The sequence below is a fragment of the Anneissia japonica genome, unplaced genomic scaffold (genome assembly GCF_011630105.1).
Source record: "Anneissia japonica isolate Jap-2015-1 unplaced genomic scaffold, ASM1163010v1 scaffold6149_len160064_cov168, whole genome shotgun sequence".
Taxonomy (NCBI): Eukaryota; Metazoa; Echinodermata; class Crinoidea; order Comatulida; family Comatulidae; genus Anneissia; species Anneissia japonica.
This window is the reverse complement of record NW_022740685.1, coordinates 150367-165948: the sequence shown is the minus strand read 5'-3', so window position 1 is coordinate 165948 and position 15582 is coordinate 150367. Positions and strand designations below refer to the sequence as shown.

Sequence of the window (15582 nt, the reverse complement as noted above, 5' to 3'; positions counted from 1 at the left end):
ATTTTTTAGATCATCATTTAGTTCATTCCAAATCTTTGCACCTCTATATGATAAGCTTTTTTTTTTATAGTCAGTTTTTGGTTTTGGTAGTGTTAATATTGGTTTAGTTCTGGTATCATAGTAATTATTTCTAAAGAGAAATTTGTTTGATAGATATTGAGGTGCAAGGTTGTTCATAATTTTAAACATGATAATAGTCTCATTTATATACAATCGTTGTTCCAAATTCATCCATTTAAGGCTTTGAAGAGCTTGTGTACTGGAGTCACTTCTTGATTTGTTTGTAATAATTTTTGCTGCCCGGTTTTGAAGAATTTGAAGCGTTTTACTTTGAATTTGATTTGAGCGTCCCCATACGACATGACAATATTCGAGGTGTGGAGCCATTAGGGATTTGTACAGTTTGCACTGAACATCTTTTGAAAGAATTTGGCTAGTCTTTTTTAGATAGTACAAGTTCTGCAATGCCTTAGATTTCACATGACTTACTTGTGAACTCCAAGAAAGATTCTTATCAAGAATTACACCAAGATGTTTGCATTGATTAACACAAGTGATAGGTTCTCCATCAATGTTTATATCAATTTGAAGATTTGATATGTTTGATAATTTTTGTCTCAAACCTATTATCATGTATTCAGTTTTCTTAACATTTAAACTCAGTTTATTAGATATGAGCCATTTCTTAATTTCTATCAAATCATCATTAATTGTTGCAGTTAAATTATCAACATTTTTATCTACATAATATATACAGGTGTCATCGGCATACATTGAAACTGTGGATTTATCGACAGTTCTAGGGAAATCATTCATATACAGGAGGAATAGCAAGGGTCCTAATATAGACCCCTGAGGGATCCCACATATACTGTGACATTCTTCAGAATCTGCTCCATTTACAATAGTTATATGAGTACGGTCTTGAAGATAGTGAACCATTTGATAACACTTAGGTGAAGATTGAAAGAATAAAGCTTGTTGATTAGTTTGTGGTGGTCTACTGTGTCAAATGCCTTTTTAAGGTCAATCATTACTATTCCTATAAGGTTTCCTTTATCAATTGCTTCTAACCAGTTTTCTGTGATATTTAGTAATGCGGTTGTTGTTGAATAGCCTGGCCTAAAGCCAGATTGATTTTCATATAGCATGTCATTTTGGTTTAAAAAATGATACAATTGTTCAAAAACAGTTCTTTCAAGGATTTTTGATAGAACTGGAAGGACTGAAATTGGCCTGTAATTATTGCAGTCATTTCTAGAACCTCCTTTACGCACTGGGCAAATTTGAGCTTTTTTCACTTTTTTGGAACAGATGAATTTGAGAGGGACAAATTTACAATGTAAGTTACAGGATAAACAATTATATCAATGACAAGTTTAACCATATTAGCTGGTATTTTATCAATTCCAGTAGCTTTTTTTTGATGAAAGCAAGTTTAAGAGTGTATAGATATACTCTACATCAACATTTCCAAAAGTAAATTTATCATTGTTAGTATTATTAGTATTATTAGTAGTATCATTATTATTTGTATTGACAGGTGGGTCAACATGAGGAATATTTTCGGCAAGTGTTGGACCAATATTTGCAAAGTACTGGTTTAATGAATCTATAACAGTAGCTTAATGTTTAAAACGACAGAACGCAGACTTTTGACAAGTATTATTATTATGGAAATTAGTATTATGTCAATTCCGTTTTTCTTTTAATATTTCCCTCAGTGAAGAGGATGGGCCGATCCTGGAGGTACTGCAATACCAGGCCAACCCGTGGCCAGGACGGAGCAAGCTCCTACTCCATGGCCTAATTTCAAAAATCAGTTTAATATAGAAGCTAATCAATGAGCAGCGTTTCAGATATTAAGCTGAAAAGAACAGATACTACACATGATCTTAGCCAAAAGGCCAAGAAGCGATACCCTACAAATGCTTCCAATGATACTAATATAAAATAACAGTTTGCTAAACTACCGGTGTTGGAAATGCTCAAGTTTATTAATTCAATATAATATTTGACTCTAACACATTTTAAATAAATATTTATATATATATATATATATATATATAACTTAAAATATATGTTAATGTACAGAAAAAAACCTCAATTGTAGACAATGTATTTTTGTAAAACATTAACGAAATTTTGGCATACGCTAATTTAGTAATTTGCATATGAATAAATGGACACAATCAGTAACAAAAGCCTATAAATTCTAAAAGCAAACACAGACAGTTGTTATTCATTTTGTTGTAAACAGATTCCAGTGAAAGGGGGAATCAGTGGATTGTACACCTGGTAGAGATAACCTGATGTTTATATTACTCAAACTTCTAACATGTTTACTTTTAAATTAATTAATTAATTAATATATAATATAATAATGTATAGTTTGTGTTTAAAACGAGGAAGGCAAACTCTTCATTATCGAGATAAGTATCATTATTATGTAAATTAGTAATATGTGGAATCTGTTTATATTTTTATACTTCCCTCAGTTGGAGGATTGGCCGATCCTGGAAGTATTTGCAATGAAGCGAGAAGCGATGCTCAAACAATGGTTCATACGAATATAAAACATCATCTTGCTAAACTACCGGTGTTGGAAATGCTCAAGTTCATTAATTCCATATAATATTTGACCTTAACACATTTGAAATAAATAATTATATACTGAATATAATCTAAAATATATGTTAATTTACAGAAAAAACAAATTCTATGTATTTTTGTAAAATATGAAAAAAAATGTTGGCAAATGCCTATTTAGTAATTTGCATATAAAGAAATGGTAACAATCAGAAAAAAAAAACCCGATTAATTCCTAAAGCAAACACAGATAGTTGTTATTCATTTTGTTATAAACAGATTCAAGTGAAGGAATGTTCAATGCACTGTACAACTTATATAGATAACCTGGTCTTTATGTCACTCAAACTTTTAACTTGTTCATTTGTAAATTAATTAGGTAATGTATAAAATGAGTAATGTATAACAGTATATAACAGATACTGGTAGTTCATCTTCAGGAATCTATAACAGCAGCTTGTTTAAAACGACAGAACGCAGACTTTTGACAAGTATCATTATTATGGAAATTAGTATTATGTCGATTCTGTTTTTCTTTTAATATTTCCCTCCGTGAAGAGGATGGGCCGATCCTGGAGGTCAAGCCGACACTCTATACTCTACATGGCAGCACTGTTACTAGCGCTGTATCACTTTGTAGGCGATGACGCATTCGCACTCAGAAATTGGCTGATGAAACAACGAGGTCCAACGAGAAATTATATACAGCTACAGGTTGTCTCGTGCCCGTCTTGTCGTAGAGAATGCATTTGGTATATTGTCTCACAGGTAAATTTAATACACAGTTAAACTTACCTAAGTCGACCTTGCCTAAGTCGAATAATTTCTAAGTCGATTAAATTTTACATGCCAAATTGTGTTTTCCAATAATTTAACAATCTGTAAGTCAAATTTTATCTAAGTCGAATAAACAATGTTTTTGATTTGATTTAGGCATGTTCGTTATAAATATCGATTTGAATTTGATGACCTCTGGTGCATTTTCATTCCTTCTTCTGAGCAAGATGTTTTTTTTAAATTACTATTTATTACAGATGTTACATATTTTCATAATCTTATTTAAGGTTCTGGTGTTTCTTGACTATGATGCAACAACACCCCGAGACGATCAACCTGATCACCATGTGCGCCTGTGTTTTACATAACCTCATACTGACCAGATATCCACTCGCGACGACAGATGCGGACCATGAAGATCCAGCAACACATGCTCTGATTCCTGGGGCATGGAGGGAAGATTTGACATGACGGTCTTAATGCATCTATCCGGCCACAATTCCAAGAAAGAGGCAAAGGAGCAGCGTGATTATTTGTCATATTATTTGTCCCCCGCTGGCTCTGTTCCTTGGCAAGAAAGAATGGTCACCCCTCTGAGCCTCAATCATATTTAATGTCACGACCACAGATATGGACTATAAAAATCCAGCAACACATGCACATATGAATGTTTATAATGTGTTATTATGTAACAAGGAATGAAATTATTTTATGTTACACTTTAAGATACTGTATATGTTAAAAATTATTGGGCAAAAGATGAATGGAAGATAATAAAAGAAAAGGATAAAAAATTCCAATTTTTCTCTCTTTTCTCCCAACACCCACTATATTGATTTCAGCTTGTTCGCTTTTTTTTTTTTGGAAGGGTGGTGGGGGGGGGGGGACAGTATTTTTTTTCTTATTATCAAGTTTAGCAACAACAAATTAGCATTCAACAATTTTTATTTATACGTATGAAAAAAGTAACAATTTACAAGTCACTCAGACTTAACAGGGTAATCAGAAAATAAAAAACACCTCAAATGTATAATCTCATTTACAACAGCACAAAACAGACTCCTGTTTTGTGCTGTTGTAAATGCATAATCTCATTTACAACAGCACAAAACAGGAGTCTCACAGATATTAAAAATGCCTACTCTATGTCCTCCAGGCTGCTATCTGCTGACCCTAGAGTTAAGGCAAGTGATGTCACTGGGGTCTTGAAAGTGGGAGACTTGCTGACCGCGGTAGACTGTCGCGTAGCTGGGACAGACTGTCCTGAACGACTTAGCATACGGACATGAGTGGATGAAGGGGCAGCTGGCACCCCTGGGTCCGAGTGACTGGTACCTGTCCACCGAGGCCAGGCTTGAGTCAGCTGCTGTGAGTTCTATGGCTGCTGCCATGATTGAGGGTGCTGCTGCTGGGATGACTGCCAGGCTTGCTGCTGTGGGGGCTGCCAGGATTGCTGTTCTGAGGCCTGTGAGGTTGGAGGTTGCTGATGCTGCTGGTGTTGCTGCAGTTGTTGCGTACCTTCACCACGCTTTCTGAACCTTTGGACAAGGTTCAGGCAATCGATCTCAAAGTTATGCCAGGAGTCCTCTGGTATCGCCTGCATATGTCCTTCCAGCAAACAGACGAAGTCGTTAACAATTTTTCGGTGCCCGGATAAATTAGAAATGTGTCCCATGTAGTCAGCTTTGGAGAGCATCTAAAACAGACAAATATTGTCGCATATAACAGTAATGTCATGTACAGCATTTCATCAAAAATTGTATTAAAATATGAGAGAACATAGAAAAAAAAAATATTCCATGAAATTCTCACCTGCCTGACAGCTTCACTCAGGTTAGTCTGTGTGATGGAGGAAGCAGGCGAAACACTGGAAGTAAAGGATATGGTAGATGGTGTGGCAGAAGGAGGCCTTGACCTCTTGCCTACCCCTTTCCCCATTCCCAAAATAACAGGTACATGTGAGCCTGCAGAAGACAGGTCATCATCCAGTTCTTCCTCATCAGTCCCAGTTACTGTCTCTGCTGACCCTTGAATGGCAAACTAAATAAAGAGAATATAAAAAATAAATACAAATCAGACTAATTAATATAAATGTAGACAAACTGAAACAATTTCAAATTCATTAGAATTACACAGATTAATTGAGATAATTTCTGCATATCATTATTTTAATCTAAAGGTAAAGTGTATATGTTTTGGATCAAAATACTGACCTCCTCACTAGGCTTTGTGTTACCACGGACTCCATGTTTCCATGATCTCCTGGTCCTTAACACTCTTCTCAGGTTGCCCAGCACCACTTTTCTTTTCCTTCTTCATTATCTTGCCCACTCTGGTTCTCATATTCTCATAGAGCTTCTTGCACTGGGCACCTAGAAAATAGATAAAGGAACAAAATATTAAATGCAATAAAATAATAATTTTAGTGAAGTAAATTCAGTTCCATAATGCAGTGACATTATTACAACAGAAATCAGATAATATATCATAATAATTCATTCAGAAAATTTAGAAATTCATTCAATACTTTAATCAGGGAAGAAAATGGAAAAATTGCATACCAGAGGCAGGAGGTTCCTGTTGTTCTCCAGCCTTTGTCCATAATTGGGATTTGGCAGCCACATTGAGCCAGTACTTCTGTCTCTTGTCATACAACTGTGGGTGGTCTTTTACATATTCTGCTAATTTTCTGGTACGCTCATCTCTCCACTTATACTCAGGAATTTCTTTCTTGGACACTCTGATTCTCCTCTTCCTTTTTACTGTGGGCTCTTTTTCACTTGACTGTTGTATTTCAGTCTCTGTAATAACTTCATGTTGTGTCTCTGAAACAACATTCACACTTGAGAAGGAAGAAGGGTCATCCTTTTCTCTGTCCACAATCTCCCTCTCTTTCTCTGTATCTGTCTCTGGCGTGTCCTCTTCCTGTCTTTTCTGCAAATGTCTTCCCATTCTTCCACTGGCTTTCTTCTTGGGAGCCATGTTGTCTGTTTGCTGGCAAGCTTTGGTATGGCCTGGACCCGATTTTACTGTATACGTACTGACGCAAGCTGACGCGCCCACAACATTGTGGATAGATCGTAAACAATGCGTGACATGACGTGTCAGCGCGTGTAGTAGATTGCCATGGCACGCATTGACAAGCACCCTTCGGCAGTGTTTGCGCAGTGTTTATGCAGGTGTCACGCATACTGCACGAAAAATGATGCGCGTTGAATGTTTGAACATTTCGAAATTCTCTCTACGACATGGCACGCACCCCCGCACCTTTCACGTACTCCTCATGCTTGTTCCCGAAGACTTTAATCATTGGCAATCAATCAATCAATCAGGCAGGGTAGACAAATTGGCATTTTATTAGAGTTATTTTTAAGATGCTGCCATAAAGAAGCGCTAACGTATGTTCTGGTGCAGCACCCAAATAATTACTTTGCTATTGTGTAACAGCATGGAGGAAATATATTCCCCTATGTTTACTGCAATGCACAAACATAAAGAAAAGATATTTTAGTACGTCACATTCCCCTTCCTTTGTGATACCGCCGATAGCGCGTAGCGGTGAACTTCACCTCTGCTTTGTGCGCCGCCGACTGTAAAGTAAAGATTCCGTGGGAAGAAAAGGCAGACAAAGGAATTTGATGGTGGCAATCACCCTCTGCTGGGAAATTCTTACTCTCGTCGTCTTGACGACGGCTTTTAAACACACACACAAAAAAAAAAGATTAGAGAACACGTAGGTCTACAATAAAATTATAGACATTTTAATAGAATTTCGACATCTTTTTTCGTTCAAATTAGGAGATAAAAAATAGCATATAAATCTCGAATGAACAATCCAATACCCTACAATACTAGCAACGGTGTTTACAATACTTTTTTGACGATATACACGCTGCAGTTCTTCTTCAACGCAAAATTTTCGCATCCATAGTTGGGGTGGGAGTTCTACACGTGGCAGTATGATAATTTATAATTTATAGCCTTTATAGTTTTTAATAAGTATTGAAGTCAACAATAAGTATACCTTGGTATCTGTTAATGTTAAATTAATTTACAATTTTCCCTTGTACGTTTTTTTTTTAGAGAAACACATGGACCTTGTGAAAACCTACACAACGCACCAATTGCCCGGGCAGTAAGAGCTTTAAATGCTGCTTCTAAGGAGCGACTGAAGAAACTATTTAACATGGTGTATATGTTGGCAGCGAACGCCAAGCCAAGGTGATATGGAGATGCAATGCGAATTGGTGCAGAAACTAGGTGTTGACATCGGCACTAATTACGGGAACCGATTCAAAGCACGGGAATTTGTTCACTCAATTGCAGAGGCTATATGGAACGCCAAAAGGAGTCAGCAGTGCAAAACTTAAGCGGAATTTTACATTTCCGGACAATTGTTATATTTTTACTATGGACGTCAGCTCGCTTTACACATCGATTCCCATTAATGATGGACTGTCAGCATTAAGACACTTTGTTGAACGTGAAGATTTGGTCACTCACTCTACCTCAGCTATAGTACACCTTGCCGAACTGGTCTTAACTACATCCACATTTACCTTCAATGGAAAGTATTACCAACAGATCTCTGGGGTCAGCATGGGCACCAAAATGGGACCTAGTTTCGCATGCTTGTTTATGGGATATTTAGAGGAGCAAATATTTAACAGATATACTGGCAAGATACCTGAACTACCAGTATATAAACATTATATAGATGACTGCATAGGAGCTACATCGTCAACTCGCGAAGAACTAGAACACTTTATTGAATTTATTAATGACTTTAATCCTGCAATCAACTATACCAACAAAACCTGCCTTTCCTGGATATATCTGTTGAAATTAAAGACTTGCGTTTGTCATCATCAGTTTACTACAAGCATAATATATTTATTTTTCTTTTTCATCACTATTTAAATTCAACATAGAGAAGATACAGAATCAAAAACGGAAAAAAAAATATAGAGAAGCCCTAGACTCGTCCATATAACAGGACATGCAAGGGAGACAAAGAGAGACATTCGCAAAGAATAGGGTTACAAGACAGATGGAAGATGTTTAAAAATGTATGATTGACAGTACAGTACTCGAAAATAAAACTGAAAAATACAGAATTCAAAAGTTTCTTAAAAAATTGGATTTAGGAAAATAAAGCGGAAAATTTATACATATATATATATATATATATTTACATATTTGTATACAATATCGACCAAGTACAGTATAATAACAATAAGAAAAAAAAAACAAAATAAACAAACACATAACAAATTTTAAACTGATAAACATCTCTTTCGTATCGCTATTAATCACTATATTAACACGGCTTGTCATCTGTGAGGGCCATAGGTCCTAGAGTAACCTCCGGGAGTTTAGTCTTGGTACTATCGTGATTATTTTTTATTTATAAAAGTTGAAAAGCGGGATAATTCGGAGTTTGGGCGGGGCAGCGGGACACGACCCCGTCTAGGGCGTCTAGAAAACAAAAAAAATCGCGGGGGAATGCCCCAGGACCCCCTAGGCTAGTGTTGCCTCACTCTTTGTTTTGCACCAAGTTTTGCACTGCCGCTTAAGTTTTTGCACTACTCAGTTTTGCACTGCTGACTCTGTGTTTTACACCCCTCAGTTTTGCACTGCTGACTAAGTTTTGCACAGATACTTGATTCCATAAAGCACAACTCAGTCATAATAGACTTTGAGCAAGTGATAAAGTGGTTGTACAAGTTTTACAACAAATTTAAGAAGGACTTGTATGCTGTTGCCACTCATCTTCAAGAGGTCGCAACTGGTAATTCAGACAAAGCTGCTAAGGCTCATCATTTTCATTAGGAAGTAGCCAGTGTCAAATTTTAAAAAATGCTGCATTTGATGATCGACATTCTTGATCCCCTCTCACATTTGTCCAAGGTATTATTTAATGTCTATAGGAAAACTCCAAACTATATAGCATCATAAAATACTAAACAGACATTGCATTTATGTTACAGAAATTATATTCTCTGAGATAAAGCACAAAGCGAATCGTCATGTACTGTACTTTCAAACCGTTTTTTTTAAAAAGAAAAGTTAAAGATTTATTAGTTATGTGGGATTGGTATTGATCATACTTTAATGTAATGGTTCTAGTTTTTCCAGACGGATGACTTGCTGGTATTCAATTTGAGGCATGTGCAATGAGTCTTATCAACTTGAAAGGACAATAATGGAAGAAACATGGAAGAATTTAACATCACAATTTAGACATACGAAATAAGAGATTTCTCGCCAATGGGGAATTTCCATTACAGCTGGTTGGGGCATGCCCCCCAACAGACTACAAAGACAGAGCTACAACAAAGCTCATTGATGACATTTTAAAGTACATTGATGCAAGGTTTGTAACAACAGGCAGAATAGTTTCATATATAAAAAGATGTTACCAGACAGTACAGTACTTCACAGAAACCACACTTAGAAAGTGAATATGCAAACAAACAATAGGGTTTCTTTTACATAATTGTATAGCTATATTTATTAAGTAATACAACTACTGTTTTTTTCTTTAAAGTTTTAGATTTGACAATTTCCGCCGTGAACCACTGAAGTCATTCAGTGTGTTCAACTTCCGAAGCTGGCCTGAAACACGTGCCGAGTTGGCAGCCCTCGGTGTTAAGGAATTAGACACCATATTGCACCATGACTATCATGTAATATCAGAAGAAGAGGAGCAACAGTCAACAATGGATCAGTTTTCCCTTTTCAAGGCACACATAAATGAGACCTACAAGCAAAAGACACCACTTGCAGTTTACACCCAATTGTTGCTGGATGCCCCACCAGCCTTTCCTGCTGTTCTAAAAGTAGTTGAACTGATGCTAAGTATGAGCGTTTCTACTGCAACATGTGAGAAAACCTTCTCAGCTATGAACCTTTTAAAGACAGCCCAGAGAGCAAGGATGAATCAGGACACCATGCAAGATTTAATTCTTGCGCAAATTGATGGTCGAAGCATCACAGAATTCGATCCAGAGCCAGCAATAGACCACTGGCTTACTTCAGGAGGTACTCGATGGCATATGCATTAGAAGTCACCTAAGTGTAGAGTTCACAAGTTGAAAATTGTGATAGTTTTTTTATATTGATCATCGCAAATCATGTATTATTCCATGAAAGAGATTCTGCCTGATCAGGCCAATAACAAGTTTCCAACTAAAAATTAAAGAGGCGCTCCATATTAAATGGACTGAGCCATCACTCAACAAACAAGTGCAGCATTACAAAATCACTGTATGCATAATGGAACAATCTGCCACGTTGTAACTTTCTTACGAGTTGACAGTGAGACAAATATCTAATCACCTGCATTTCAATCTACCATCTCGTCTGAGTATAAGTAGTGTAGGTTCTTTTTGTTTTATTTTGTTCACTGAAGATATCTGTGTGATACAGAAGAAACATATCTGATATTTCTTTAATTAAATCTTTGTTTATTGCACTTATATTTGTGTTGCTTTTAGTTTCTTGTCGATAGTTTGGGTATATCATTCATGATTTACACAACAACAGTGATGTTTGTAAACAAGATTGCATAAGAATTGAAAAACTCCGCAAACAAGTAAGAAAAGCTGAAGCTGACATTAATTTTTTCAACGATCTAAAATATATGTTATATATTAATTCCAAAAGCAAACACAGATAGTTGTTATTCATTTTGTTATAAACAGATTCGAGTGAAAGGAGGTTTCAATGTCAATTTATTGTCATTTGCAACGCTCCCATTACATTACATTACATAGAAATTACTGTGGCTCTTTTTCACATTACAACTAAAGTACAACACAACAGACGAAGTAGCACTAAAGAGAGAAATATCAGAGTAACAGTGTTATTGAATTGTATGGAGGGCCCGGATGGCTGATGGAAAGAAAATCTTTTGGTACCTACTTGTACGAGCATAAATTGAACAATATCTTCTACCACTGGGAAGCAATTCAAAGAGAGAGTTACCAGGGTGTGTTGGATCCTCAATTATACATTTTATTTTTTTTAACATCCTAGCATTAAATATGTCCTCAATATCGTCCTAGTTGTGACCGATAATATGAGAGGCATATTTAATGATACGTCTGAGGTCATTTCGGTCAGCCTCGGTAGAACCACAATACCGAACAACAATAGAATATAAAAGAACGCTTTGAACAACGGACTTGTAAAAAATTGACATAATATTACTACTAACCCGAAAAGATTTAAGTCTCCTCAGGAAGTAGAGTCGCTGTTGAGCATTTTTAATGCACTTAGTTGTATTTTCTCGCCATTTCAGGTCATTAGTTAAATAAATTCCCAAAAACATAAATTTATGTAATTTACAGTTTAATGCACTGTACAACTGATTTAGATAACCTGGTCTTTATATCACTCAAACTTTTAACTTGTTCATTTTTTAATTAATTGATCGGTATTCGGTATAATAAAGTAATAGCAGTAGTTTGTTTAAAACGACAGAACGCAAACTTTTGACAAGTATCATTATTATGTAAATTAGTACTGTCGATTCTGTTTTTCTTTTACCTGGAGGTACTGCAATACCAGGCCAACCCATGGCCAGGACAAAGCAGGCTAGGTACTCCATGGCCTAATTTCAAAAATCAGTTTAATATAGAAGGTACTCAATGAGCAGCGTTTCAGATATTAAACTGAAAAGAACAGATACTCCTTTTTGATTTAAGAGTTAACGCAACTAATGATTAAATAACAGACCAAAAACAACAAAGCATTAAACCCTCAGGCAGGCTGGCCACAGCAGACCGGAATACGGCCTTTTGGCTAATGAAGCTGTTATTCTGCATATTGAAGTATATTCGAGTACTGACTAGGAAAATGCGGAGGGCTGCGTCCCTTAGTTTGAAGTATAAGGACAAGGTTGGAGTGGAGACTCTATTTGCTGATTGGCATGCGGGTCCTAAATTGGAAGAGGTTGTTGGGGTTCAATCGTTGTCTGATGGTTCATTTGTTGTTTCCTTTAAGACTCCTGTGATTTGTCGACGTGCAGCAGGTGAATTGGGAAGACTGGTGTCTGGGCCAGTTGAATGATAGTAGGGTTACGGTGACGGTTTTGTATGTCGAGCAGGAAGTGCCAAATGTGGTGGTTGAGCGTGTTCTGTCAAAGTTTGGCAAGGTGCTAAATTCTCGAATGCTATCGCATTGTCAGTATCCTAGTATCTTAATGGGGAATAGGCAGATTGTGTTGCAGTTGAAGTCAGACATCCTGTCTCAGCTTCGTATTGGGACACACAATTGTTCGGTGTCGTATTGGGATCAGCCTCATACGTGTTTGCGATGTGGTGATGAAAGTCATCTGATTCGGGAGTGTGTTAGACGAAAGTGCAGCAAATGTTTGGAGCTGGGTCATGTTGTATCTGACTGCAAGAATGACATTGTTTGCACAATATGTAATGGTTCGGGTCATGTTTTCCGAACTGTCCAGTTTCCTTCTGCGCGAGGGCTCATGGTAGAGCGGAGGTATTGGAGGATGTTGAGGAAGAAGATGGGGTTGTGCGGAAGGTTATTGCTGTGGGAAAGAATGGGGTCGGGGAAGTTGTGTCAAAGGAGGAGATTGAGGTGGATCCAGATGAAGGTAGTAGTGATGTGTGGGCAGATTCCGAGATGGGGCCTCTTACAGACTCAACAGAGCAAAGTTTAGTTATTGATGACTCCAATGGTTCGTTGGACGGTGAATTTGATGGGAAGGCGTTTGAACGTAAACAGATCTTGGCAGCGAGGAAGAAGCTCCAGGCTTCTAGGTTTACCAAGGAGAGGGGTCTTGGGATTACCTGCTGTGTAAGGCGTAGATGCCTTATTCCTCTTGAGAATCGTTCATTAATCATATAGATAAGGAGCACCCAGAGGCAGAAGTTATGATAAGTTGCCCGGTCAGATCATGCAAATTTCGTGCTATCAGACGCTTGGATCTTGTTCCACACTTGGCAAGTCACCATACTAGTTTTGTTTTAAAATCATCTGCTCACGATTTGGTTCGTTCACCTTTGTTTGTTAGATAGTGTGGATTTGCATTGTTTTCAGTGTTTTCCTTTACTTTGGCTTTCTTCTGTGTAGTGTGTAGTTAGGTTTGTTCCTAGGTTTAGTAGTTCCCTTTTGTTTGGTTTTTGTGTCTACTGCCCCTAACGGGGGCGTAGACACTATGTCATGATGTAGCAATTAAAGATGGCAGAAAATGGTAAATCCGGTTAATGGGTACTACTACCACGAGGTAGGGGGCGCTCTATTGACAATTGAATTGCGTTCGAAAATTGAACATGCATTATAGAGATGCAGCACGCGTTCGCCACAAACGCCTTTTACTGTCATTTGAAGGACGTCCTTTAGAACATGGTAGTACTCTTCGTGATCAACGACATAACATGGTAACTCCAAGAGTTACTCATTTTTAAAGTCGTTTTTAGTGTAATATAGTAGTAGGCCAATACAGAATATTGTTATGAAAGAACATTTTCATGAAAAATCCAGATACACTACAATAATACACACATCTGCATATTGAAGAACATAAAATAAAATTAAAAAAACAAAAACTCCTGTATAAGGCAGTAGACACACGCTCCCACTGGAAGCCTATTTTTAGTTTCTGTTATAGTTTGAAAAGTAAAGAACAGTACTCCTTTTTGATTTAAGAGCTAACGCAACTAATGATTACATAACAAATACTGTAATAACAAAGCGTTAAACCCTCAGGCAGGCTGCCCACGGCAGACCATAATACGTGAGCCTAGGAGACTCCCTGCCAACTGTAACAGAAACTAAAAATTTACGGAAGAAGACTCCTCCCCCTCCCCTGTTTATCTGTCTTGGTTGTAGAGAAACTGAGGGTTCAATTGCTAATTTCTTTAGAGGTTCACATATTCTCAATACCTTAGAGGAGCGTTTTGCGTCAATCAATAGTTCCTTAAAGGATATTGCTAAACGTGTTTGTGAGTTAGAAACTAAGACCGATTATAAAGATAACGTAGATTTTAATTCTGCTGTGCACGAAAAACTAAACGATTTTAAAACTGAATGGGAAGAGCAACAGGCTAGAAAACCCAACCTTATTATCCAGGGTCTAAAGGAGTCAGATATTAAAGTTAACGCCTGTTAAAAGAAAAGAGGACGACATTGAGACAGTCAAAAGAATTGCGTTATTTGCTGGTGTTAATGTTGACATTTTAACCGCTTTTAGGATCCGTACTAATAATCCTAATACTACTACTGTACCACCAAATCTAGACTACTCAAAGTAATATTTGCAGAAGGTATGAAATTTAAATTGTTGTCAATTAATTCGAGAGAAAAGCTACAAAACTCTGTTGAATTTTATCAAGTTCATATGTTTCCTGATCGTACCCAAAAGGAGAGAAAAGCTAAAAAAAAACTTGCACAAGATAGAGACCAAAACACTTGGAGCTCGAAAGCCAAGGGGTCAGGGAAAAACGATGGATAATCAGAAAGGGAGTACTTATGGAAGTTCATGTGGAGGAAAACCTCCAGGATTTATCACACCAAAAGCAAATTCCTATACACCAAAACACTTAAAATGTATTTACACGAATATTGATGGATTAACTAATAAAATTTATCTTTATGGTTCATCTTATTTTTATTACCGAGACTAAAATGGCAGATTGTCATGATTCAGTTACCTTTTTCGATACCAACTTGTATTTAGTCTATAGAAGAGAAAGAGTCCCTAGCGATGGTGGGCTGGTGTTAAATCCTAGTACACAAGGATTCTTTGTACATTCATTGCGTTGGTGACATTATCCGTCGGCATTCAATTTTGTATCATATCTATGCTGACGATATTCAGCTGTACCTATCTCTTAACCCAAACACCCCTGGTGACGCTGCTTGTTGTTTATTCAGATTATCTAAAATAATTACAATCCTGGTTGATCCATAATAAATTGAAATTTAACAGTGGTAAAACTGAATTCTTCATTACTTCTTCAAATTATCACTATAAAATCCTTGAAAATCTTGTTTTCCATTTTGACGGTCACATTATTAGACACTCACCAACTATCAGAAATCTTGGGGTTGTTTTCGACCATGAAATGAATATGACTACTCATATAACACACCTTTCTCGGTCCATAAATTGGCAGATTCGTTGTTTGTCCCGCATCCGCAAATTTCTTGATTTTGAAACCTGTCATAATGTTGTTCGTGCCCTATTAC

The 15582-nt window shown here is 36.9% G+C and overlaps 1 protein-coding gene and 2 non-coding genes across 3 annotated transcripts; all 3 read right to left on the bottom strand.

The window, feature by feature from the left end:
- Window positions 1–1727: 1727 nt before the first annotated feature.
- On the bottom strand, window positions 1728–1919 carry LOC117118318. The gene has a single exon (XR_004447027.1). It is a non-coding gene; the product is annotated as a U2 spliceosomal RNA (small nuclear RNA).
- Window positions 1920–4734: 2815 nt separating this feature from the next.
- LOC117118315 lies at window positions 4735–6348 on the bottom strand. The gene is made up of 5 exons (XM_033262885.1): window positions 5928–6348; window positions 5610–5738; window positions 5470–5519; window positions 5179–5406; window positions 4735–5062 (listed from the first exon to the last, which is right to left on the bottom strand). The coding sequence occupies exons 1-5, from the start codon at window positions 6346–6348 to the stop codon at window positions 4742–4744; spliced, it is 1149 nt and encodes a 382-aa protein (XP_033118776.1). The 3' UTR covers window positions 4735–4741.
- A 5555-nt stretch (window positions 6349–11903) lies between these two features.
- On the bottom strand, window positions 11904–12097 carry LOC117118321. The gene has a single exon (XR_004447029.1). It is a non-coding gene; the product is annotated as a U2 spliceosomal RNA (small nuclear RNA).
- Between the last annotated feature and the right edge of the window lie 3485 nt (window positions 12098–15582).

Coding starts and splice junctions, on each gene's coding strand:
- LOC117118315 (XM_033262885.1), bottom strand. CDS start 6,348: ATGGCTCCCAAGAAGAAAGCCAGTGGAAGAATGGGAAGACATTTGCAG. Junction 5,739..5,927: donor ACAGGAACCTCCTGCCTCTG/GTATGCAATTTT, acceptor TCTATTTTCTAG/GTGCCCAGTGCAAGAAGCTC. Junction 5,407..5,469: donor ATGAATTTGAAATTGTTTCA/GTTTGTCTACAT, acceptor CTCTTTATTTAG/TTTGCCATTCAAGGGTCAGC.